At 40.0% G+C, this 26,004-nt stretch overlaps 1 protein-coding gene and 1 long non-coding RNA gene across 3 annotated transcripts in view; both read right to left on the reverse strand.

Moving 5' to 3' along the window:
- The window catches only part of GCA (grancalcin, EF-hand calcium binding protein), a 25,476-nt gene extending 16,406 nt beyond the window's left edge, over positions 1–9,070 (reverse strand). Inside the window, exons 1-2 of the mRNA XM_010859021.1 lie at positions 8,975–9,070; positions 1,979–2,161 (exon numbers count right to left, since the gene is read on the reverse strand). Of these exons, the coding sequence (XP_010857323.1) occupies positions 1,979–2,161; positions 8,975–9,070 (279 nt within the window). The remainder of the gene's footprint in view (positions 1–1,978; positions 2,162–8,974) is intronic.
- Positions 9,071–16,241: 7,171 nt separating this feature from the next.
- Positions 16,242–25,998, reverse strand: LOC105002384. Of its 2 annotated transcripts, none has more exons than XR_826950.1 (3): positions 25,755–25,998; positions 25,216–25,324; positions 16,242–16,757 (listed from the first exon to the last, which is right to left on the reverse strand). It is a non-coding gene; the product is annotated as an uncharacterized LOC105002384 (long non-coding RNA). The 2 variants fall into 2 exon arrangements; XR_826949.1 differs by having other exon boundaries at positions 25,212–25,324.
- Positions 25,999–26,004: the final 6 nt, after the last annotated feature.

Raw genomic sequence — 26,004 nt, forward strand, 5'->3', positions numbered from 1 at the left:
CCATTGCCTTCTCCGATATATATATATATATATATATACATATATATATATATATAAACAAATGCTTATGAAAACCTTTTTACCAACACATTTGAAAAGGTAAATAAAATGGACCTTCTAAAAAGAATTTAAATTCTATAAATTACAAAAATATACTGAAGGAAAAAAATCCTATTTCTAATAAGGATAACTATGATATAAAGATCAACCTTAAATTTAAAAACTGCATAAAATATTATTTTTTGAGTTACCTCACTGATTGGGGGAAAGTTTCAGGCCAGTACTGGGGGACAAGTCTTGATCCAGAGGTAAAAGGATTAGCAAAATTCCCAAAGCAACTTTTGCTCTGAGGCAATAACAAACACCTAGACTTTTGGTTCTAAGGCCTCCAAGGACATGGAGGGCAATCAGGGCCTGGGGCATATCTAAGAATATAATGCTTACTGGAGACCCTTACCTCCTTAAGGTTCACAGAAGGAAGAAAAACTGAAAAAAAATTTTTTTCTGAGAGGCCAAACCAAGTATAAGCATTTTGTTGTTGTTTAGTCGCTAAGTTGTGTCCGACTTTTGAGATCCCATAAATGGTAGCCAGCCAGACTTCCCTATCCTTGGGATGTCCCCACAAGAATACTGGAGTGGGTTGCCATTTCCTGCTCAAGGGGATCTTCCCATACCAGGGATTGAACCTATGTCTCCTGCACTGGCAAGTGGATTCTTTACCACTGAGCCTTAGTGAACCTAGACCCTCTACTGTAGCATCTTAAATAAAGTTTTACATCACTCTTTGGTAAGTATCCTTTGCTATCTAAATAGTATAATGATCTGATACTTGCTCCTACCTTTTTTTTTTTTTTTTTAAAGAGATTGAAAAGGTCTTTTCTGGAACATTTATTTATAAATGATTGAAAGTGAAAGTCCCTCAGTCATATCCGACTCTTTGCGACCCCATGGACTACATAGTCCATGGAATTCTCCAAGCCAGAATACTACAGTGGGTAGCCTTTCCCTTCTCCAGGGGATCTTCCCAACCCAAGGATAGAACCCAAGTCTCCTGCATTAACAGGCAGATTCTTTACCAGCTGAGCCACCAGGGAAGCCCAAGAATACTGGAATAGGTAGCCTAGCCCTTCTCCAGAGGATCTTCCCGACCCAGGAATCAAACCGGGGTTGCCTGCATTGCAGGCGGATTCTTTACCAACTGAGCTATCAGAGAAGCCCTTAGAAAGTTTACCCTTTTTCTTTTACTCTTGGAACTTATTCTTCATTCTATTTCTTCCATGAATAGCTCATCTGTACAAGTTTTCTATGCTTAACATATATCCTTATGCCTGAAAATTCTGACCACACTGTAATACTACCTCAAAAATACGTATAAATTTTGTTGTATATGCTGTTACCATGTCGATACTACAACTCCCAACTCCCAAAGGTGATGCAGGATAAACAATTAGGTAAGAAAGTATAATCTTCTCCCACACAACCCAGCCCCCCAAAGTTTAGAAAAGACTGCCCTTGGTAGAGTAATAAACACTAGAAGGCATTTAGCATATCTTAATTTACTCATAAGCAACATAAAGAACTAAAAAGAAATAGTCAAAAAAAATCAGGGAAAGGATGTCTAGCAAAACTGAGGAAGCGGGGCGGGGGAGGAGGGCTGAAGGGAGGGTGGACCAAAAAAGATACTGGGAACAAGAAGGATGTTTTGTTCCTCTATCTTAAGAAAGAAATTTCTAAACACACTCCATACCCGTGGTTCCACAAGGATTCGCCTAAGGGGCCATCAGGCACCAGAACACCTGCGGCTTTCCGTTTGGCCCCCGCCCCGGCTTCCTACACTGCGCAAAGTCCTGGGGCCGCCGAGTACCAGAAGCAGAAGTAAGCAAGGACCGACAGAGGGTGAACCCGGCACATGGCCACCGCCCGCAGGGGCCTCACATCCCGCGGGGGTGGAGGCCGCGCCGAACCGGCCAGGACTCACCCCTCCTCCGTATCCCGGGTAGGCCATAACAATCTTGCGAGCGTCAGCCGTAGGGTCGGCGAGCGCCCGGCTGAGAGAGAAGCGGAGCTCTAGGTGCAGGTGCAGGAGCAGGTGAGGCTGAGAGGCGCACTTGCAGCGCCTTTCAAGTCCTAGAGACCAACCTTTTCTGAGTCCAAACCCAACCTACTCGGTTCGGATTGGCTGAGACCTGCCCTTCGCAGCCTATCCGGCCTAGGCCCGCCCCTTCCCCAAGTCTAGTCCCACCCATCTCGTCTCTGATTGGCTTCACGCGCCCAGCCTTTTCCTACTCCGCCCCTATTGACTAGCTTAGGTCTCGCGCTCTAGCCTTCCTAAACTGCAAAGATACCTTTGCTGCAGTTAACTTCCACGCTGTTTGGAAAGGCTCTCAAGGCTGGTTTCTTTTCACCTTAGAAATCCCAGACCAGCCCGCCCATGGCTTCTTTTTACGTATTCGTCCACTTTTTAAAAGATGGACTACGAAATATGTATCTGTGAATTTCAAAACTTGCAGTTACTTACATCTCTTTTTCCGTAGCACCAAAATTATGAAACTGACTTCTACTCCAAAGGTAGTGCGTCTAAGCTAAAACGCTCTTGACACCAGATTTTACAAAAAGGTTATTATAGCTTGTTTGGTAGATAAATGGTGACAAGAGTTGCCAGATTTAGCAAATAAAAATACAGGATGTTCAGTTAAATTTTATTTTAAAATAAACAATGAATTAAAAAAATATGAGTATGTCCCAAACGTTGAATGAGACATACACTTGTACTAAAAAATGATTTGCTGTTTATTCGCTGATAATTTGCAAGGCATTCTATATATTATCTAGTAACCCAATAGATGACTCAACATTTGGGCAAACTCTTAACTCTTGAGTTGTGCCTCCTCATAATATCCATTGAAAGGAGCAGCTTGTTTTTTAATCACTCAGTGAAAAGTTAAATGCTTAATTACTTTGATTTACTAAGTGATAGTCATTGAACAGTACTGCTTTTCTCTGGAGCTCAAGTGGATTTTGCAGCTCCAGCTTGAAAAAAGGAAATGCACATGGGAAGGACAGCTGTAAATTTAGTTTAGAAACAAACAAAAAGACCATGATGATATTATTTTGAGTTACCTCTGAAGAATAAGACAACTGCTAAAATGTTTCTTAAAAATATGGACGAAAAAATAAATAAATAAAGATGTGGAAGAAAGTGTTACCTATTGGCAGGGGAAATTAACCTTGCAAAGCTGAGTAACTACAGAGGAGGAACTTGTTCAGCTATCCTACAGAGGAGGAACTTGTTCAACATTGTAAAACCTAATTTTCCCAGAAAGAGACAGAAAGGAAGATTGCTAAGGTACAAAGCACCCTTGAGAAAGTGTGCCTTGGTTCCGCTAACGCGATAAGAAATACTTTGGCCAATGAGGTTAAATTGGCATAAATAGATAAAGGGGGATGGTAACAATTTTTTGATAAGAGGAAAGAACATTTGACTCATTAAAGCATCAAGTGATAAAACATTACAAAGCGAAACAAATTGAAACCAATTGATATCATTTCAAGGGGGCTGCAAAGAGCTCTGGTATCATAGTCCTTTATGGCTCAGGGCAGAGAAGAATTCAGCCACAGCAAAGAGGTAAATAAGAAGTGGTTTATTAGAATAGGACACCTGTGAGACTTACAAGAGGGTGAGTGAGAAATGTCGTGCCCCAGGAATTTCATGGGCTACAGTTTCATAATCAAAGGAAGAGTGGCGAGGGGGAAAAGACCTTCTTTGTCTTTCTTGAGTAGATGTCGTGCTTCCATCATTAGTTCCTCTTCCAGGTTGAACAGGGTCGTTTTCTTGTCCCTGTGTGATCAAACTAGGTCCACAAATTGTTTTTTATGTATGCAGAGAGCATGTCCTAGGGATCACAAATTTACTGAGCTCACAGGGCAGGATGTGCCTCTCATACCACCATTGCTTTATTGTTTGGGGGCGTATCCCATCCCATCCTGTTGCATGGTTTTGTTATTAAGCAAGCCTGCGTGGTTTTGTGGTTAAGCAACCCTCTTAATTTACAGGGGTCTCTTGTATTTTTCTATTTACAGTCCCCTAGTGTGATTCACTATTTAAACACTGACTTTGTCCATTCTGTCCCTATCAAAATCATTGCAAAGTTTTATTCTAGTTGATTAACTACATATTCAAAGAAATGCTCAGAAAGGACCAAGTGTTTTACATTTACAATTTTAGTCTAAATCTCTGGTCAGAATTTTTGTGCATCTTCTTTTCATTGTACTAGCCTTATCAATGCATTGCATTTGTGTCAACACTCCATGGGCCCCTTGCATTTCTTCGTATATAATTTCAAGATGTGCTAAGTCACTTCAGTCATGTCTGACTATAGCCCTCCAGGCTCCTCATCCATGGGATTCTCCAGGCAAGAATACTGGAGTGGGTTGCCATGCCCTTTTCCAGGGGATCTTCCCGACCCACATTTCTTATGTCTCCTGCGTTGGCAGGTGAACTCTTTACCACTATTGCCACCTAGGAAACCCATAATTTCAAGATAGAGATACTATTTTCTTCAAGCGTTGAGAGAAGCTTGACTGCAGGATAGCAAAGTGAAACTCTCCTTCCAGGGAAAAGTTTGCTTGTGTGTGCTCGCAGGATTTTCCTAAACTTAGAGTTCCTCCATGGTGATTCAAACCCATTGCTTCTTTATTACCCATCTAGCAGCTTCATTTCACTCAGTGGAACTTGGGAACAAAAGGAATTCATGAGAATTCCTCCAGGCTGAGGAATCCACAGCCTATTGTACTATGAGTAACAGAGTCCTTTGTCTCTGACAGAGAAACCTCTTCTGTTCTTCTGTCAACTTCTGTGAATTTGTGGCAGGCTACTTCTTAGCTGGTAAATAGGAAAAGATATCAGACCCTTTGAAGTTCTAGGTAGTGTGTTTCTTTCTTAGAGAAAGAACTAGCCAGGGAAACTCGTACTGAAGGGTAGCAGAATATCCCACCCCAAAATACGCCACTTTGGCATAAGGATTATTGGAAGGCAATCGAGAAGAAGCAGATACAAGAAAAGTTCTCTATTCTCCATTTGTCTAAAAGCAGGACCAAAGTGACACTCCTCCACTCTCTACCGGAAAGGACAGAGATGAGTACTCTGAGACAAATGTGGACCCTTGCCATAACGAAGGCAGGGACTTAAATCTATATAACAAATCTTATGCTTGTTTATCCTTCTTTTCCTGGTAACTACCCCACAGGTAGTTTACTCATACCTTCCTTTTCTCTTTATCTGAAGATGGCATTTAAGCCAAAGTTCTAAGCCACCTCTGAGAATTATTCATTTTCTCTGATTATCTCCCATGCCATCTTCCCTGGTCTCAGCAGTAAAGAATCTGCCTGCAGTGTAGGAGACCTGCAGGAGATGCAGGTTTGATCCCTGGGTCAAGAAGATTCCCTGGAGAAGGACATGGAAACCCACTTCAGTACTCTTGCCTGGGGAATCCCCTGGACAGGGGAGCCTGGTGGGCTACAGTCTGTGGGGTCTGAGAGTTGGAAATGACTCTCAGCAACAAGTTGGAAACCACTAAGCACACACACACATATAACAACAACATACACATGAGTATATGTGTTAGTAAACCTCTGGGATTTTCTTCTCTTGCTCGTCTGTTTTTTATTATGGGGATCTCTGCCAAGAACTCGGAAGGGTAAACGGAAAATTATTTTACCACCCTTACACTATCATTTGAGATGCAGAGAAGATTTTCAACACTATAGTCTACTGTATCTCTCTCTAGACCCATTATTTCATATAATAAATTTCCCAGGAACAATAAATTGTAGGAACTGAAATTTCAAATGAATCAATAGGAGTATTTTTTAAAAGTAATTGTGTGATACAGCAACCCAAGATGGCTGTTCTCTTCCTCTCTGTATAACCCCTGCTTGACCAGTGAGTGCCTGCTTCACCTACACCCTGCTCACCTGGCTGACCTTCCCACATACTTGCCCCAGGCCCTGGCTAATAACTGTTACTTTAACCACAATGATAGCTTATCAAAAGGGGCAGTGAGGGACAGGCCTTCTGCTGGTTCCCCTGGTAACCAGTAAATCAACTTGATGTCAATTCCCCCTATAATTGGTAACTCCCGGCCCCTAGAGCAAAGACTACCCAGTGTCCCGCCCGCAGTCCCCCAGGCATGGTAGGGTTTTCTCAAGGATATCGTGTCAGACGTGCAAGTTCTCCCATCCCTTAAACCTTTGATGTCTCTGTTGCAGACATCAAAGACATTTCTCTGGACTTAAGTCTGGATAAGCATAGGCTTGCAGGCCTTCATGCTGCAGCTCAATAGTAACAGTAATGACAATTTGCTCCATGATTCACTGAATATGGTATGAACAGTATCATTTTATGAAAATAGAATGTATAAAAACCATTTTAAGTTGTACATGTTTTTTCATAAATTACTCTGTTATTTCATAAAAAATAGCTTCTAGAGTAAATGGACTCTTCTGGTGGCTCAATGGCAAAGAATATCCCTGCCAGTGCAGGAGACAATCGTTGGATCCAAAAGATCCCCTGGGGGAGGGGATGGCTACCCACTCCAGTTTCCTTGCCATGGACAGAGAAGCCTGGCGAGTACAGTCCATAGGGTCACAAACAGCCAGACATGACTTAGCGACTAAACAACAACAATAATAAATAGTATGTAATAGGCACTGTTTTGTGAAGTGTTATTCCTCTAAAGAACTCCATCAGGTATAGACAATTATTATTTTATAAATGTAAAAACTAAGGTGGAGAGTTGAATATCACTTATCTATAATGCAGTGTTAGCATAGCAAAGCTGAGGTTAGAACCCAGGAAGTTTAGCTGCAAAATGTGGTCTCTTAAACAATACATTTGTTTGTTTTGTATTTTAAAATACAAAATTTTGTATTTTGCTGATAGATCTTCTTGCTTCTCCACTAACCCACTTCAGTCTATTGACATCACAGCTGAAAGAGCAACGCTTTAAAAAAATAAGTTACATCATGTCCAGCTAAGGCTCCAATCCCATAAGTGGCCCTTATCTCACCCAGAGGATGAAAGAATATGCTTGCTATGGCCTGTAAAGTCCTGATGTGATCTTCCCCAGTGCCGCTGCTCTGTAACCACTCTATGACTCACCTTTGGCTCAATCCACACCAGACTCACTGGTCTTGCTTTAGAGGAGAGAGCCCATTTACTCTCTCTCTACCCACATAGTATTTTAAAATAAAACAAAAATTATTTACACCATAAGTGAAGAGGTCTTAAAGAGCAGAAAAAATGGCACACCAATAACTAGAGAAATAAACAAGAAAATTCATGGTTTTGACTAAGATGAGCCTAAAATTTGTTCTCTTACACAGGAAATACATGCCTTCTGACAAGTGTAAAGTTTTCATGACTATGTCTACTTATAGTATTTCTTCCAAATCTTGGTGGTCTTTGGCCTCAGGGTGAGTTTAGATATTCAACTAACCAATACCTTTACTAATACAATATAAACAGTGAAATAACGATGGTTCCCTTTCCTATCTGTGCCCATCTCACTTTCTCTTTCCCTCTACATGAATTTTTTCTTTATCCCCCTCTTCACAGATGGAAAACATAGGAAAACAGAGACAGTAAATATTTACTGCTCCTCAGCAAACTTCAGAGCCAGAATCTGCCCCTCTCAGGAATCATTTATACACCAAATACTAAGATATACCAGCTAATGAAAAACAGCATGAGTGGAGCTTATTTTATAGCACTAAGAAATTTCACATAGATAGCCTAATTCATTTTAGTCAATAAATGCTTATTTAACATCTATATTGTAGTACAAGTTTAGATGGAAAAAATATACATCAGTGGAAGTGGGGAGGATGTCTTTGCCCTTGTGGAGCTTATATTCCAGCAGGAAGAATAAGAAATAATAACTAATGATAATGAATAAGTAAATTAATATATAGTGTGGTCAGTTCAGTTCAGTCGCTCAGTCGTGTCCGACTCTTTGTGACCCCATGAATCACAGCACACCAGGCCTCCCTGTCCATCACCAACTCCCGGAGTTCACCCAAACTCATGTCCATCAAGTCAGTGATGCCATCCAGACATCTCATTCTATGTCACCCCCTTCTCCTCCTGTCCCCAATCCCTCCCAGCATCAGGGTCTTTTCCAATGAGTCAACTCTTTGCATGAGGTGGCTAAAGTATTGGAGTTTCAGCTTCAGCATCAGTCCTTCCAATGAACACCCAGGACTGATCTCCTTTAGAATGGACTGGTTGGATCTCCTTGCAGTCCAAGGGACTCTCAAGAGTCTTCTCCAACACCACAGTTCAAAAGCATCAATTCTTTGGTGCTCAGCTTTCTTTATAGTCCAACTCTCACATCCATACATGACCACTGGAGAAACCATAGCCTTGACTAGATATGTTAGAAGATGATAAATGCTGTGGAACAAAAGGAACATGAAAACAGAGGTGGGGTAGGGAGGTGACTAAGTAGGTGGCAGTATAGAATGGGGTGCCCAAAGTAGCCTTGTAAAGCAAAGGATGTTTGTGCAAAGGATTAAAGGACATGAGAAAGTTAGACATGAAATTCTCTGTAGGAAGTATATTCTAAGCAGAACTAGAGCTATAATCCAGAAATCTGATTACCTGTTTGCTGCAAAGTAAGGAGCCCAGTGAGTCTGGTGTGGATTGAACCAGAGGTTGAGTCATAGAATGGTTACAGAGCAGGAACGTTGGGGAAGATCACAGCAGGACTTTACATACCTTTGCAAGCACATTCTTTCATCCTCTGGGTGAGATAACAGCCACTTAAGGGGTTGGAGCCTTAGCTGGACATGATGTAACTTACATTTTAAAGCATCATTCTTTCAGCTATACTGACAATAGACTGAAGTGGATTAGTAGAGAAGCAAGGAGATCTATCAGCAATCTGTTGGTAATTTAGAGATAATGGTGACTTACCATGGAACAGCAGTTGAGATGGTAAGAAGTGGTCAGATAATTTTCAATTTTTAAGGTATAGCTTTCTTGATTTACTGATGCTTTGGATTTGACCATTATTGGCTTGGTGACAAAGTTTCTCTCCTTGGCCAAACTCTAGCCAGGTTCTTCTGAGCGATCTTCTTAACCCTGGCCCACACAAACTTGAACAAAAACTAACTTAGTTTCTAACAGCTCAAGGCTGTATCCCTAGAATGACCCTAGTCCCCTTAAAGTGCACACATGAGAAGACTCAAAGCTTCCAAAAGAATTTACTGTTACTGGCTGGCTTGTTGCAGCCAGCACCTGAAGATAGGGTCCCATCTCCCAGTTCTCTGAGAGAGCGGAGCAGCCTACTCTGATAAGTGCCACTTGGCAAACCCCAAAGGATTTCGCTTGGGCTAGACCCCTCTTCCTGCCCTTTGTAATTTTTTCTTGCTTTCCAGATTCTACAAGGCCCTCACTTACCCCCACCCCTTATTCCCTCATCCTCCCTTTAAAACACACAGTCACCTATCTACAAGTCAAAGTTGAGTTCAATTCACATCAGATTCTTTTCCCTATAATTTCCCTATTATTAATAGTCTATGACCAATTTAAATTACCCTTACTTCTTTAACTAGTGTCCAGTTTTGTGTATCATTGTTAATGGTGGCAACTGGAGGAAGAACTGTTTGGGATAGCCAAATCAAAAATCAATATTGAATATGTTAGATCTGAGACACCTAGGAGACTAAGTAACAATGTTAAGTAGGTTGTTGGTCTAAGAGACTTGTTGGAGGGAACAGTGCCTACCAATCACCCAGCATTTGCTCCTTACTGAACCTTTCTATTTCCCACCTGATACATTGCAACTGTTAAGAAGTAGTGAAGAATTCTGTAAGAGATATTCCACCAAAAATGGCCTTAAAATGGAAGTCATTCCTATTGGCAATGAAAGTGAGAGGGCCCAAGAAATTAATGCCTCTTTGACATTGTTTTCCGTAGAATTAATGAATGATAGAAACAGATTATGACCTAGTGAATTAAAGGTAAAGCTTATTATAAATGCAAAGTGATTCTGGCAACCTTTAAATCCACATAGTTTGAGAAATTATGCACACCCAATGTCTTGGACAGCTTGTGCTGCCTTAACAAAAATATCATAGATAGGACTGCTTAAACAATGGGAATTTATTTCTCCTAGTTCTAGAGACTGAGCGCTCAAGATCAAGGTGCCAGAGGATTGGTGAGACACCTTGAGCTGCATATGGCTGCCTTCTCACTGTTGCCACACATGGCCTTTAGCCAAAGGTAGACAGAGAAGTGAATTCTCTGGTGTTTCTTATAAGGGCACTAAAAATTCCACTCTGAGGGGCACACCTTCATAACCTCATCTAAACCTTATTACCATTCAATGATGCTATCTCCAAATACCATCACACTGTTAGGCTTCAATAAATGAATTTTAAGGGACCACAGTTATCTGTAACATAAATCATCTAAAAGGTGAGGAAGAGGAGACACAGTCATAAGTGTCTGCTGTGTCATCACCTTGGTTCCACCCTATAATTTATTTCATGCTAAAATATATTCACATAGATTTCATGTCATTGCTTTAATTGATAGACGTGCAGTAATTATACTTTCTCCAGAAATTATTCATTGTGTTTTCAACATGAAATAATGAAGGCTCTATATGTGTTACTTTCACAAGGTATAAAAATATGACAGTACAAAGTGAAGTCATCTGGTAATAATTTCATTAAAAGTCCAAAGGTTCAGTTTCTTTCAGCACTGCCTAAGGGTTCTTCCTGCTAGGGAGGACAGAGAGCTATAAGCTTCCTAAGTAAGAAAAACCTGAATATTATTTACCATTTATTATTGAAACCAGCCACTTGACAAATTGACCTTATTCAGCTAGACTTTCAACAACACGGTTGTCTGTTTCTGATTCTGGTAATGTTAAGTACTCTATTGGCAGAAGCACAAACTCTAAAGCAATTTAATAAACAGTAATACATATATGAAAAGTGTCAACAGGGCTTTTCAGAAAGGTGAAGAATGGTAGCTTCTGAATATATATATATACATAGCAATAAATATACTTGGATTGCTAAAGCTCTATTAAGCAATCTGGATTCAACACAAGCTTCTTTAGAAATGCTATGTGTAATGTTAATCACAATGTGTGTCTACCACTAATGCTCAATACAAGCACCAACACTATAATTAATAGCCTTGGTGAAGTTACCTGTGATTCAGGTAATATTGGAAAAACACCTGTCTTACATTTTATTTGTAAATGTTTATTTGTTTATTTGGTTGCATTGGGTCTTCGTTGCGGCACACAGAATCTTCACTGTGTCACGCAGCATCTTTCACTGTGACACACAGACTCTCTGGTTGTGGCATGCAAACTTAGTTGTGGTGCATGGGCTTAGTTGCTCCACCACAAGTGGGGTCTTGGTTCCCCGACAAGGGATGGAACCCCACCCCCAATCCCCTTTACTGAAAGGCAGATTCTTAATAACCGACCACCGGGGAAATCCTGTCTTAAATTTTAAATACAGGTTTCATGCTTGTGAATATCAGACCCCATATTAACATGAGATCATACACTCACAACACTGACTTTCTAGAAAGATAGAAATGAAATATCATTGATTGATACTTTTGGTTGGTGCTTATCCCTTCAGTCAGTAACATATGTTGTGTGAGTTTGAGTTACCAAAACCTAAAATAATTTGATCAAAACCATAAAAGTGATCCAATTCTTAAATAGATCACGGACTGCCTAAAAGCTGAGATCATCTTATTTCCACAGATGCATGTGTGAAGATAAGATTGCTGGTAGAAATAAGACCTGGTAATAAGAATGAATGAAAAGATTAGAATCTTGTTTTCCATAAATGTTTGTTGTTTATATATTTATGAATCTGGTCACACTGTGCAGCTTCTGAGATCATAGTTTCCAGATCAGAGATTGAACCGATTGAACTGGGCCCTCAACAGTGAAAGCACAGATCCTAAGCACTGGCCACCAGGGAATTCCCCTACGATCTAGGTATTTATATAGCACATGATACTTTTCACAGCTATTTTGCAGAATATTATATTTGATATTCACAACAACCTTCTGAAATAAATAGCACCAGTTTTCAATACATTTTAAGAGGAAACTAAGATAGTAATAAGGCGCATGGTGAATGTAGGCACAGATCAAAAAACAGTTGCAAAATATTTTTAAAACAAAACATTACCTAATTGATTTTCATGTTTGGAAAATGATAACCCAAAGTGCTCCTGTAGTTTTGAATAAATGAATGAAGTTCCCGGCTTAAGCTTTCTAAGTTGTTTAAAAGCTAAGAATTAAGCTATAAAGCACTTTATTGAGTTCTCCCAAATTAGAAATTAAGTAAAAGAAAAAGTTTAGTACACCCTTTGTAAGGTCCCAGAGGATAGGAATTATGACATGTACTAAGACAGATGAGGATCCATGATCAGTGATGGTGCAAAAACCATCACCAGAGTGGGTATAAGAAACTCAATTAATGCACCATCCAAGATCTGCTCAACTTAGTCTATCTCAAACTGTTGCTTTGTTTTCTGGCCTCTACCCATAAAACTCATTTGTTGCTGTGCATGAGTGCTCAGTTGTGTCTGACTCTTTGTGACCCCATGGACTGTAAATTGTCAGGCTCCTCTGTCCATGGAGTTTTCCAGGCAAGAATACTAGAGCTGGTTGTCATTTCCTTCTCCAGGGGATCTTCCCTATCCAAGGATCAAACCCATGTCTTTTGCATCTCTTGCATTGGCAGGAGGATTCTTTACCAGCTGAGCCAACTAGGGAAGCCCTCTAGTTGTTGGTACATTTATTTATTAAAAATGCAGATGGCATACTCAAACAGTAATTGAGGGATTATAATAAAGTCACTATTTACAAAGATGTTGACATAGTTAAGAGACACCAATAAGGGATGATACAGCTTCTCAGTGCAAGCAACAGTGAGAATCAATTACCACATTTAGGCTGTGGGGGCAAGGCAAGGAGACAGCTCCTGAAACCTGGAAAGAGCTGCTGTGTGGAGAGGGCCACCTGTCATGACCTTCAGTGGAGGTATGTAAGATACGCTGGATAGAAGGGAGTCCCCTATCTCTCTTCCCTGTCTCCAATCTCCTTTCAGAAATTCCAATGACCGATCTCCATCAAAAGCCAAAGAAAAAGGGAGTTTAGGGACACAACAGCCTCCCGGGGTACAGGGGTATAGGGGAGGGTGGAGCATGAATCCTCAGAGGCAAGTGGAAAAGATAAAAAATGGTGAAGAGAAACCAATTCCATAACGTACATTTATAATCCTGCCAAAATTTAACAGCTCTTCAATTAGAGACTCAATTTATGTAATTTTTCTGTAAGGCAAAAATCCAGATAAATTGCTTAAAGTTAGTATTTATAGAAAGATTACATTGAATAGCGAATTTCTCTTTCGTTAAAACCAAATGCTTGACTGAGCAATTAGGCTATGGAGATGAGACGGAGAATGAAAGAAAACCTAGGTTTTTATTCAGCCACCATGATTCCATTACAGACTTGATCCACCCATTACAAGAGGCACTATGGCAACCAGCTCAGAAGAAAGGGGGAGGGGGAGGACAGAGGAGGATGTAACCTAGCAACAGAATCTTTAGGCCACAGTTGGCTCATAATTGTTAAAATGGTAGTTAATGATATCAGCAAACATAATTAAATCAAGAGAAACTTTACCAAAAAGGGGTGAGTGGGGATGTAGCATATATTTAGGTATGTAGGCAAGAAAGATCAAATATTTATTTTTTTAATTTAAATTTATTTATTTTAATTGGAGGCTAGTTACTTTACAATATTGTATTGGTTTTGCCATACATCAACATGAACATTTAAGTTAAAATTCCTGTATAAAATGTTTTTCGTATATTATTTTAAATAAATATACACATAAAGTAAAAACTGTTTAAAAGGAAATAAAAAACTGATTTCTATTAGAAAAGCATGTGCCTAAGATAGAGCTTTTTCAGTATAAATTTGAAAATTAAATGGTTATAATCTCAACCTTAAGTATTAACTAAGCAAACATGTATCTTCAAGCTTATTATGACTTTATCATAGTTATTCAAGGATGAAAAAAGTAGTTCATATTTTTTTTTAATTTTTTAATGTGTCTATTCATTTGGCTGCATCAGGTCTTATTTGCCGGACTTGGGATCTTCCGTGGTGCACGAACTTTCTAGTTGTGGCGTGCAGACTTAGTTGCTCCAAGGCATCTGGGAGCTTAGTCCCCTGACCAGGGATCAAACCCACATCCCTTCATTGCAAGGCAGATTCTAAACCACTGGACCACCACAGAAGCCCCCCCAGATAGTTGATATTTAGATCAATATTGCTATTTCCTTCTGATTGATAGTTGAGAAATGTTCATGTAGAACACTATTCGCTAACCACATCATGCAGATAACGAATTAATACCTATAACAGAATTAGGACAATTTCCCTTTATTAACTCCACTGATTTCATTCATTCACATACACATTCTGATTTCAAGAGAGTATGTTAATTGATACACTAACTACATTTTCTTATTTTCTAAATATTTGAAGTTCTGGGATCTGGGGCCAGACTAACTGCCCCTCCCAGGACTTGTTTAGTCACTAAGTCGATCTGACTCTTTTGCGACCCCACGAACTGTAGCCAATCAGGCTCCTCTGTCCATGAGATTTCCCAGGCAAGAATACTGGAGAGGGTTGCCATTTCCTTCTCCAGGGGATCTTCCTGACCCAGGGATCGACCCTGTGTCTCCTGCATTGCAGGTGGATTCATTACCACTGAGCTATCAAGGAAGCCCAGAACCTACCAAAGGGAATTGTGTATATGTGTTTAGTCACTCAGTCATATCTGACACTTTGTGGTCATATGGACAGACTGGATCCTGCCAGGCTCCTCTGTCCATGGGATTCTCTAGGCATGAATACTTGAGTGGGGTGCCACCTCCTTCTCCAGGGAATCTCCCCAACCCAGGGACTGAACTTGCACTCCTGCATTGCAGGCAGATTCTTCACCACTGAGATGCCAGGGAAGCCCTTCCCAGGGGCTAACCAATTATTAAAGACAGCAAAAGACTCAACATGGTCTTTTGTAGGCAAACTAGGTAATCTAGGGCCTGAACTCTGAACTACCACCTCTCTCTGGATCTGTCTTGTCAAGAGGCAGAATCCTCTGCACTAATCTCCCTGGGGCCAGATACGAGGCAACTGGAAGAAACAGCCTCTATGACCCAGAGCCTGCTGAAATTATTTAAACTAGCCAATTCTAACCCTGCTTACCCTGCCTTGCCTGGCCTTTCCCATGGAAACCAAAATGCAGGCTCCACTCATCCTTTTCCTTGGCTCTTTATACCTCCTGACTGACCCTGGTGCTTCCCTATGCATGGTCTGGTGTGCCCCTCCTATTACAAACTGTAACCAACTTGGCCATCACCTCCTGATCTGTTGTCCTCATCCTATTGGAATAACAATAAAACCTACATTTTAAAACAATAGGTTCTACTCATTATCGTCTGTTTTAACTCTTGATGGAACAGTGCAGTAAATATTTCAGACGGATCAATGACTCCAAGTTCATTTACTGGCTGTGTGACACTGGGCAGAATAATACAACTTCTATGAATCTCAGTCTACTTTTGCAAAATAGTGAAATTCTCTACTAGAAAAATTAGTGCTTTTACTGTTTTCTCTGTTTTTATAAAATATAATACTTTATACTAAATTATCTTCCCATTGGGAAATATAGATAATTTCCCTTTTCTTTTATCTGGCAAAAAATCTATAATTATAGCTGCTGCTGCTAAGTCATTTCAGTCATGTCCGACTCTGTGTGACCCCATAGACGGCAGCCCACCAGGCTCCCCCATCCCTGGGATTTTCCAGGCAAGAACACTGGAGTGGGTTGCCATTTCCTTCTCCAATGCATGAAAGTGAAAAGTGAAAGTAAAGTCACTCCAACTCTTAGTGACCCTGTGGACTGCAGCCTACCAGGCTCCTCTGTCCATGGGATTTTCCAGGCGAGAGTACTGGAGTGGGCTGCCATTGCTTTCTCCATTCTAACGGAAGAAAAAATGCTGTTTACATATTTTAACTCATGTAATTAAGTATTGGACAAAAAGCTCCAGTTTCTTCCATAAAAATGGCATTTTCAAGGAAAAGGAATAGTATAGAAACAATGTCTTTAAAAAAATATTTGATACAAAATTTTATTTCAAATTCAGAAGCATGCAAATTAGAAGCATAAGGTGATACCACTTCAAACTCATATTGTTAAGAAAGTCAAATAGTATCATGTGCTAACAAGTTTCTACCTTTGATTTACTTAACAGGAAAGTTTCCTGGGATGACATATTTCATATTTCATATTAATGGAATATAATAAAAATTATATGGTGACATTCTCTACCACTTATGACTTTGTATTCCAGATATAGTTGCATTAAATAAAAATCAATGAATATGACATAAATAAGACTAAACATTTTGTTACTAGATGAGTCTGCTTTCTGGGTATGGTGCAGTATGTTATTCTTTCTGAAATTTTATTTTTCTTCCTATACAGTATCACAAAAATGAATGGCAAAGGATAGTTTTTTTGACTTCATACCAGCCAAATCAATTGTGATGCAATTAAGATTTGATAGTAAAGTTCCCACAAGGTGGCGGCAGAGGCATCACCATCAGCAGCCAGTCGCTGTACAGAAGAGCCTAAGGAAGGAAGCAAGGGAAGTGAATGGTATGACTACAGCTGAATGTCTAGGATTTGGTGCTGCTTTGAGTCTGTCGGCTCCACATAGGAGAAGCTGGGTCATTGAGGTTCCAGGGAACTTAATAGGCCAAAGGCAGCGTTTGGCCCCACCTAAGACCCTGGGTCAGCTTTTAGAATTTCATTCTGTGAGGAAGTTTAGGTTTTTTTCTACAGTTCACTGTGGTGTTTTACAAATACTAAATGAAATTACTATTTTTAATTTCTAATTAATGACACACAGCACATTACTGTGCATGTAAACAGTCTATTCCTGAAAAACAAAACATTTCTGAAATGTAGAAAATTAGTTAACACTCATAGTCCATGTTTGCATCCTTATTAACATTACTCTATCTATTAAAATCATAAATTCTTTAAGTATTTTAAATAGATCATTTGTAGTAACAAAATAATTTGAACTACTCTTTCATTAAAATTTTAAAAATCTCCCACATAGTACAGTATATCTGTCTTGTGATTTTTACTGCATTTGAGGGAGAAAGAATCAATGAAATGGAACCCTCTGATTAAGTTCTAGGATTGTGTACCAGTTCTGAGGGGTGGGAAAGACCATGCAAGCCCCCTAGAACTGTTGGATCTTTACATCCTCAACACAAATGTGCAAATAGACACACAAATGCAGGACTCAGATACATCTGTTCTCATTAGGAATTCAGAGGAGAAAAACTAAATTCTTATAGGTGTATTCAGGAACTATTCTATTTAAAATATTATAAAATTTAATTTTCCCAGCTGAGGCTTAAAAAAGGGATACTCTGCTTCTTGTTTCAGTTTTCACCTTACAAACCAGCGTCCTTTTCAACACATGTTCAGCATTAATGTTTCATCATTTTTCACTTTTTGTTGGTGATTTCACTGTTTGAAATGACCCCAAGCATAGTCCTGAAGTGTTATCTGGCATATCCAAGCACTGGAAGGCTGTGATGTGCCTCAAAGAGAAATATGTGTTAGATATGCTTTATTCAGGTATGAGTTACAGTATTGTTGACCCTGAGTATATTGTTAGTGAATTAACAACATATATTAAATAAGGGGTCTTTAAAGAGAAACACACGGAAAACAACGTTATGCATTAATTGATTTTAGAAATATTATGACCTCAGGAACCTAATTCTATACTTCCCCAGGGGCAGTGGTTCAGTATTCGTGAATTAAATGTGACTTTATAGTGGACGATGAGACTTCATTGTACTTTCCATTGGTGCTATGCTAGTAGAGGCCCTAATCCTTAGTTCTCAAGTCTGGCTGGAGACTAGTATCACAAGTGGAATTGAAAGGAGAAGTAACTGACAATAAAGCTCCAATTGTGGAGATTCTGATGCAATGGATAATTGTATATATGTCTGCCTGTGAGACAAATATATAGGGAGGCTTGAGAGCAACTTTCTAGCTCACTTTGCCACACAACAAGGAACTGAGTGGCTGCTCTGGTACCCCTATTGGGGATTCTCTGGGAGGGCAATGTGTGTGCTTGGATAAGGAAAGCATCTAAAAGACAAATTTTTCTAGCCAGCCTTGGGTTATTTTTGAAATAAAATGGCTTGAGCTCCTATAAAAAAACAATGCCTTAAAAATCAGAATTTTTAAGTGTTTTGAGCAAGTATCACTTTATTTTAGGGGAGGTGGACACAGCCAAGTTCTAGCCAATGAGATATATAAAAAAAATTCTGCGTTAGACTCGTGGGGCATTTTTCTCTTCACCTTTGAGAAAACGCAAGTGGGAGAAACTCTATGTTTCATCTTGTTACAACCTGCTTTGAACTGGAGTTGTAGGAAGAAATGATGTGGGGAGCTGTAGCAGTCATTTTGCAACCATGAAAGAGAAGAAAAGAAAATTATAGGGCACACCCCAGAGTTCTAACCTCAATGAATTATTGGCTTTTCCTGTTAAGTGTGAAAAGTCAATTCCCTGTTGCTGGGTCACATTTACTCAGCGTCATCTTTACCTCGCAGCTGGAAGCATGCCTACTGAAATGGCCCTCCTATCCTGCAGAGCATGGTGAAGTCTGGCACAGTTCATAAAATATTTGATAAATTCTGTAGAGCTTATGCTCTCATCGTCTCCCCTGCATGGAATTCTCAATCTATGCTCCCTCTCTCACTTTCTACAGCTACACTTTTCTATGTAGCTCTGCTCCACCACATGGAGCCACTGCTGCTACTGCTGCTAAGTCACTTCAGTCGTGTCTGACTCTGTGCGACCCTATAGACGGCAGCCCACCAGGCCCCTCGTCCCTGGGATTCTCCAGGCAAGAATACTGGAGTGGATTGCCATTTCCTCCTCCAGGGTATCTTCCCAACCCCGGGATCAAATCCAGGTCTCCCGCATTGCAGGTGGATTCTTTACCATCTGAGCCACAAGAGAAGCCCAGACCTGGGACTACTTAAGGTCAGTACAGCAAATGAAACACAGGAATGAACTTGTCATATTCTGGCCATCTCTGCCATCAGGAATCTCTCACAGATTCTCCCTTTGGAATGTCAATACGATCTACCTATGGTGATCTCTTTCTTGGAGATCTCTTCCTTCTACGGAAGACCATCTCAGTTCACCCTCTAATGAACAGATGTTGAGTGTGTATATATATGTGCACACATATGCATTTACACATACATTTATGCAATAAAAAATGGTAGGAAATATATTAATAATGCCTATCTCTTGGTGATGGAATTATAAGTAATTCATATAATAGTCTTCAATATGATGTGATTTTCCCCCTGAAATTTCTACAGTGAATATAAACTATTTTTAAATAAAAATTAATGTTGTTAAAATATTCAATTCAGGAACAAATCATCTGGACAGCACATGTCTGGCAATAGGCTCTGAAATATATTCAGGTTCCACGTGTTAATATACTGACATTTGTCACAAAGCAATAATAGCACGAGTAATTTGAAAGTTCGACTTCCAAAATCTAAAAGCCGCATTCCACTTTCCTCCTGGAGCCCTCTCCCATTTCACCTCCACACCTTCATTCTTGTTAATACTCCTCTTCAAATGTATCACAGTCTCTAGCCCTTTATTGACTATGCCAAAGCCTTTGACTGTGTGGATCACAACAAACAGTGGAAAATTCTTAAAGAAATGGGAATACCAGACCACCTTACCTGACTCCTGAGAATGCAGGTCAAGAAGCAAGAGTTAGAACTGGACATGGAACAACAGACTGCTTCCAAATCGGCAAAGGAGTATGTCAAGGTTGTATATTGTCACCCTGCTTATTTAACTTATATGCAGAGTACATCATGAGAAATGCTGGGCTGGATGAAGCACAAGCTGGAATCAAGATTTCCAGGAGAAATATCAAGAACCTGAGATAGGCAGATAATACCACCCTTATGGCAGAAAGCAGAGAAGAACTAAAGAGTCCCTTGATGAAGGTGAAAGAGAAGAGTGAAAAAGTTGGCTTAAAACTCAACATTCAGAAAACTAAGATCATGGAGTCCGGTCCCATCATTTCATGGCAAACAGATGGGGAAACCATGGGAACATTATTTTGGGGGGCTCCAAAATCACTGCAGATGGTGACTGCAGCCATAAAATTAAAAAAATGCTTGCTCCTTGGAAGAAAAATTATGACCAATCTAGACAGCATATTAAAAAGCAGAGACATTACTTTGCCAACAAAGGTCCATATAATCAAAGCTATGGTTTTTCCAGTAGTCATGTATGGATGTGAGAGTTTGACTATAAAGAAAGCTGAGTGCAGAAGAATTGATGCTTTTGATCTGTGGTGTTGGAGAAGACTCTTGAGAGTCCCTTGGACTGCAAAGAGATCCAACCAGTCCATCCTAAAAGAAATCAGTCCTGAATGTTCATTGGAAGGACTGATGCTGAAGCTGAGACTTCAATACTTTGGCTACCTGATGTGAAGAACTGACTCACTAAAAAAAACCCTGATACTGGGAAAGATTGAAGGCAGGAGGAGAGGATGAGACGGTTAGATGGCATCACTGATTCGATGGACATGGCATCACTGACTCAATGGACATGAGTTTGAGTAAGCTCCGGGAGTTGGTGATGGACAGGGAAGCCTGGTGTGCTGTAGTCCATGAGGTCGAAAAGAATCGAACACAACTGAGTGACTGAACTGAACTAGCCCTTAGAAGGCTCTCTAGAGCTGAGGTCAAGTACTTTATTCTTGATCTCTATCAGCTAAAATCTTTGAACATGAACCCCCTAATATATATATAAATATACATTTTCTTTACATGTACAATTATGACATACCATAAAATACAAAAAAAAAAAACTTAAAAATAAGGGATGAGATAAAAATAAAACAAGATTTTTAAAAGTAATTGATATAATCTAGTGCATTAATAATAAAAATAATTTGTAATTGACAATACTTTATTTTTTAAATCTTAGTGTAACTCTCTTATTTAGCAATTCAGAAGTCTGGTTGGATTTATCTCAATATGTGATTTCAATAATTCATTTTAAGCACTAACTCATGTCTCTGTCCCTACTTGAAGACTTTGTCAGCTGTATAAGAGCAGAAGAGAAATAAAAATATTTAACTAGCTGTATGGCATGGGTAGTAAGCAATTAAAACAGCTACTCTTCAATCAGAATGGACCCAGGCTGAGACTGCTAACCCCACAATGCCCATCAGCTACATGCCAACCAGGATTTCAAGGAAAAGACAAGGCACTCTACCAACATTTGACTGTAGCTTGCTCTTGAACATTTATTGTAAAATAAAAGAAGCTCAGTCAGTCTTTGCCCTTGAGGCAAAGGTGTTGTTTAAAGATGTGTAAATATGCAAGTAAAATTTTAAAAGGACTTAAGCTATGGAGGAAGGATTTAGAAAAAAATGGATGTTTGGAAAATGTATCTCTGACACCTGATACTTTTGCCCAAATATTTGTGTTGAAAAGCTTTCAAAAGTGCACACTTAAAACTATAACTTTAAAACTGAATTTTTGAAAATAATTGGGAAATGGTTATCATGACCTGGTAAACTTAGCTTTTTTTTTTCTATTTTCGACTTATTTATATTTTTGAAATACAAACAGTATTCTTTCAAACTTTTCTGCTGTATCAACCTATCAGCTTCTGCTTCTTGCAGAAAGGGATACTGTGTAAAAACTCAGTTAGATGGCCAGTTACTATATAATGTTTATACGTATAACTAAGTTATTTCCTCTATAAATTGTGTATTATTTGAGTGCTAGCACTATCTCTTACTCATTATTTGTCCAAAAAAATTGCTGGCAGTCAAGTATAGGGTATGTGTAACACGCCAGGATTAGGGCTAAGTGCTTACAACAACCTTTTAACATAGTACAGATATCATCATTATTCTCATTTTACAGCTGAGAAATTTGAGGTTATTTTCCTGAGATGACACAGCAATTAAGAGGCAGTTGCTGCTGCTGCTGCTGCTGCTAAGTCGCTTCAGTCGTGTCTGACTATGTGCGACCCCATAGACAGCAGCCCACCAGGCTCCCCCATCCCTGGGATTCTCCAGGCAAGAACACTGGAGTGGGTTGCCATTTCCTTCTCCAATGCATGAAAGTGAAAAGTCAAAGTGAAGTCGCTCAGTTGTGTCTGACCCTTAGTGACCCCATGGACTGCAGCCCACCAGGCTCCTCCGTCCATGGGACTCTCCAGGCAAGAGTACTGGAGTGGGGTGCCATTGCCTTCTTTGTAAGAGGCAGTGCTGAGATGTAAATCCTCATCTCCTGAGCTCACAATCTCTAAGCATAATCACAACCCTATTCTGCCAGTGGAAGGGCATCTAACTTTAAATTATACAGAGTAGGATCTTTCCTGATACAATTTAGTAAACAAGTGAAAAAAACAGAATGACAATTCTAGAACTATTTCCTCATCAAATTAAATTATTGTCATTTTCTTTGGAAAAGGTATGACTGCCATGTATGGCCATTAAATTGTAGTTCTAGTTTGTTGAAGACATGGCAGTTTTGACTTTTCTTACTTCTTAATAGAAGAAAACTCAAATGGTAAGGTGGTTAACAGCAAGAACCTATTATCTAGTATCTTCCTGAGTGACTATTTTAAAAACAGAATGCTAAAAGATGACTTTTAAAACTGATAGAGATGGAAATATTTCTTTTGCGTTTAAAAAGAAAGGGCAGCTCAAGAAAAAAGGAAAAGATATAGGTCAGTATGATTTCCTACCTCAAAGGAGAAAGGAAACAGAAACTTACATTTAGAAGCAATGAGGAGGATGATAAACAAAATTATTTGAAGAAACTTGACATAGAAAATCTCTATTAAAACAAAAGGGAGAAAATAAATGAAACTATGCAGTAAAAATACAGAAGAAAAAGGATACATTTTGAGAGATTAGATTCTTTGTACCCCAATTTCTTTCCTTCAGCAATGGCCCAATCCTAAAAATAGTGGTTTCTTTCTATTTTCCCTCAAAATCAGTTCTCATCACTCAATCTTCATTCAGCAAGGCAACTCTTCCCTGAGAGTAAATATGTATCGTTATTGATGGGTATTATGTGATGCTAACAGTGAGGGTCAGGAGAGGGCATCTATATGGAAAAGCATCCGTGAAACTGCAATGTGCATTATTATTTAGATGTTACTAAAGTCCTCATGCACACTGTATATTTTCTGGTTATTATTTATTTCCCGTCTTCCTCCTCCCATTAGAATGCGACATCCATAAAAATAGGAACGTTATTAAGTTTTATAAACTGACTCTAGGGCAGCACTGGTCACAGAGTAGGTTCTGAATAATTATTTTTTTAAGTGATTGAATGAATGAATGCCATAATCTAAATACCAAACACTTAAACCTCCATTTTTGATCGTCTTTCACCAGGACAGCAATTTCATGGTATTAAGAAGATGACATTATTTCTCTATATTTAATCAATAACCTCTTTTTATTCCCCAATGTTTGAAACTAAAGGACTAAAGATGAGTACCATGGGACACAATGTTTTTTGGTTTGTTTGTTTGTTTTTGCTTTGAAATACTGAATACAACCTGCAAGCAACGAAAGGGGGAGGGGGAGGCGGACCTTAACAGTCCTAACAGATAATTTTGTATACACATAACTAAGCATATAATGTGTTTATCCTCTACCTACAATATAAACTTCCCAAAGTAACTAAAGATATGGAATTATTTTATGAAGAGACAGTAAAGAAAAGCATAAACCAGGCTCACTTGCAAGCTCAACATTCTACTTGACTTCAGCAACTTTCACTATGTGTTTTGACATTAAGCCAGTTGCTAGAGTCACCACTCTGGTGTTCTTGCCTGGAAAATCCCATGGATGGAGGAGCCTGGTGGGCCCCAGTCCATGGGGTCGCTGGGGGTCGGACACGACTGAGCGACTTCATTTTCGATTTTCACTTTCATGCATTGGAGAAGGAAATGGCGGCCCACACCAGTGTTCTTGCCTGGAGAATCCTGGGAATGGGGGAGCCTGGTGGCTGCCGTCTATGGGGTCACACAGAATCGGACACGACTGAAGCGACTTAGCAGCAGCAGAGTCAAGGCAAATAAAATTCCCATTCAGGTGGAAAATCAGCAATGGCCTACATATGTGCAGAGTACTGTAGTGGTCCTGTGTAAGTATGTCTTTTCTTTAAGCATATTACAATTCCTGGGGAGGAAAAAGCTATTACTAGGTACATAATGTAGTTAGTAAATAAAGTCAGAAAACAGCTATAACGTTTTGAATTGGGTATTTTCTATGCCTCGGGTAAACAAAGATTCTGTATTTCTCCTACCCAGTGCAAAACACCACCAAACTTCTCTGGCCTATCCAAACTTCACTGAATGTGCATTGTTAACCCATGTCCACGGGATTCTCCAGGTAAGAATCCCAGAGTGGGATGCCATTTCCTTCTACAGGGGATCTTCCCGACCCAGGGATCTTCCCGACCCAGGGATCTTCCCCACCCAGTCTCTTGCATCTCCTGCATTGGCAGGTGGATTCTTTACCACTGCAGTCAGAAGCCCACCAACTGATTGCTTTGCCTAAATATATCTTTTCAGTGGCCTAAATGACCCCTTCCACCTCCATATAATTCTGGACCATGAGGTTCTCATTATGAAGCAGATAAACTACCACCCCTAGTCACCCAGGGCTGCAGAATGCCAGAGTGAGTAGCAACCCGAAGGACTCACATTTATGTGGCTTCTGTACTGAACCAAAGCTGCCATTTTTCAGTGTGGGTGTCTTTTTTTTTCCCTCATGACATAGACAAATGTTGATGTTTACTACAAGTTGGTACATTAGTTACTAATTAAGTTCCTGGCTGCTTCAGCCAAAACTTGCTGTATTGAATCCAAGAAAAGAATGGCAGCTACATCAAAAATAAGTTGTTGGGGATTGTGTTTGTTTTATTAAAGGAACGTTGTATATTAAAGAATATGGGGAACTTACATACTGGGAGATAGAAAACCTTCAGTCTTGGCTTCCTCCTAAGCTGAGTTGGTAGTTCAAGTCCTTCCGCGTCTGTCACCAGGCCTTGGTCAAAGCCAAATAAACAGTACAATCTACGCGAAAGTAATCAAGTTGATTAACTGTTTATCATTACTTGCTCTTTTTCATACCCACCCACAAATTCCCAGAGGAAAGAGTTACTTCTTGGGGACCCACAGGAGGACAGGCTTATCCTGGAAAGAGCTCACTTCACCCTGGGGGGCTACATATCTCTGAAAAGACGTCTTCTTAGTGTCATCTCTCTGCTTGTCCCTGTAATCTCACACTCGGGCGGGGCTGGGGGCTGCCTGCATTCGCCAGTCAAGCCTAATAACTTCCTGTTGACATCAGGGTCTGTGGCAGCCTCTCTTCACCTCTGGGCTGGGAAGTCCCCAATCACGCTTGCACGCCCTCCAGATCTTAGCTGACAAGGGGTGGTGCGAGACAGCTGCGGGGAGGGAAGTCTGAATTTTCATTCCGAGCCCTGCAAAGTAGACAAAATACCCGCTGGCACTGCTGAAGCCCTGCTGTCTTACTCCGTGGAAGAGAGAATTCGCTTTCCGTTTCTGTTTCCCACAGGGCCGAAGGACTGTCCTTACCAGAACCGACCAAAAGGTGGCTCCTCCCCGACCAAACAGACACTCCCGGCCCAGCTGATTACGTGTGGAAAGTCTTGAAGAAGAGAATCGAAACAGAAACCGAAGTCAGGAAAACTATATAACTGCCTGGCGGAAGGTTGGCCTCGAAACTCCCA

This window comes from Bison bison, unplaced genomic scaffold (assembly GCF_000754665.1).
Source record: "Bison bison bison isolate TAMUID 2011002044 unplaced genomic scaffold, Bison_UMD1.0 scf7180017864452, whole genome shotgun sequence".
NCBI lineage: Eukaryota > Metazoa > Chordata > Mammalia > Artiodactyla > Bovidae > Bison > Bison bison.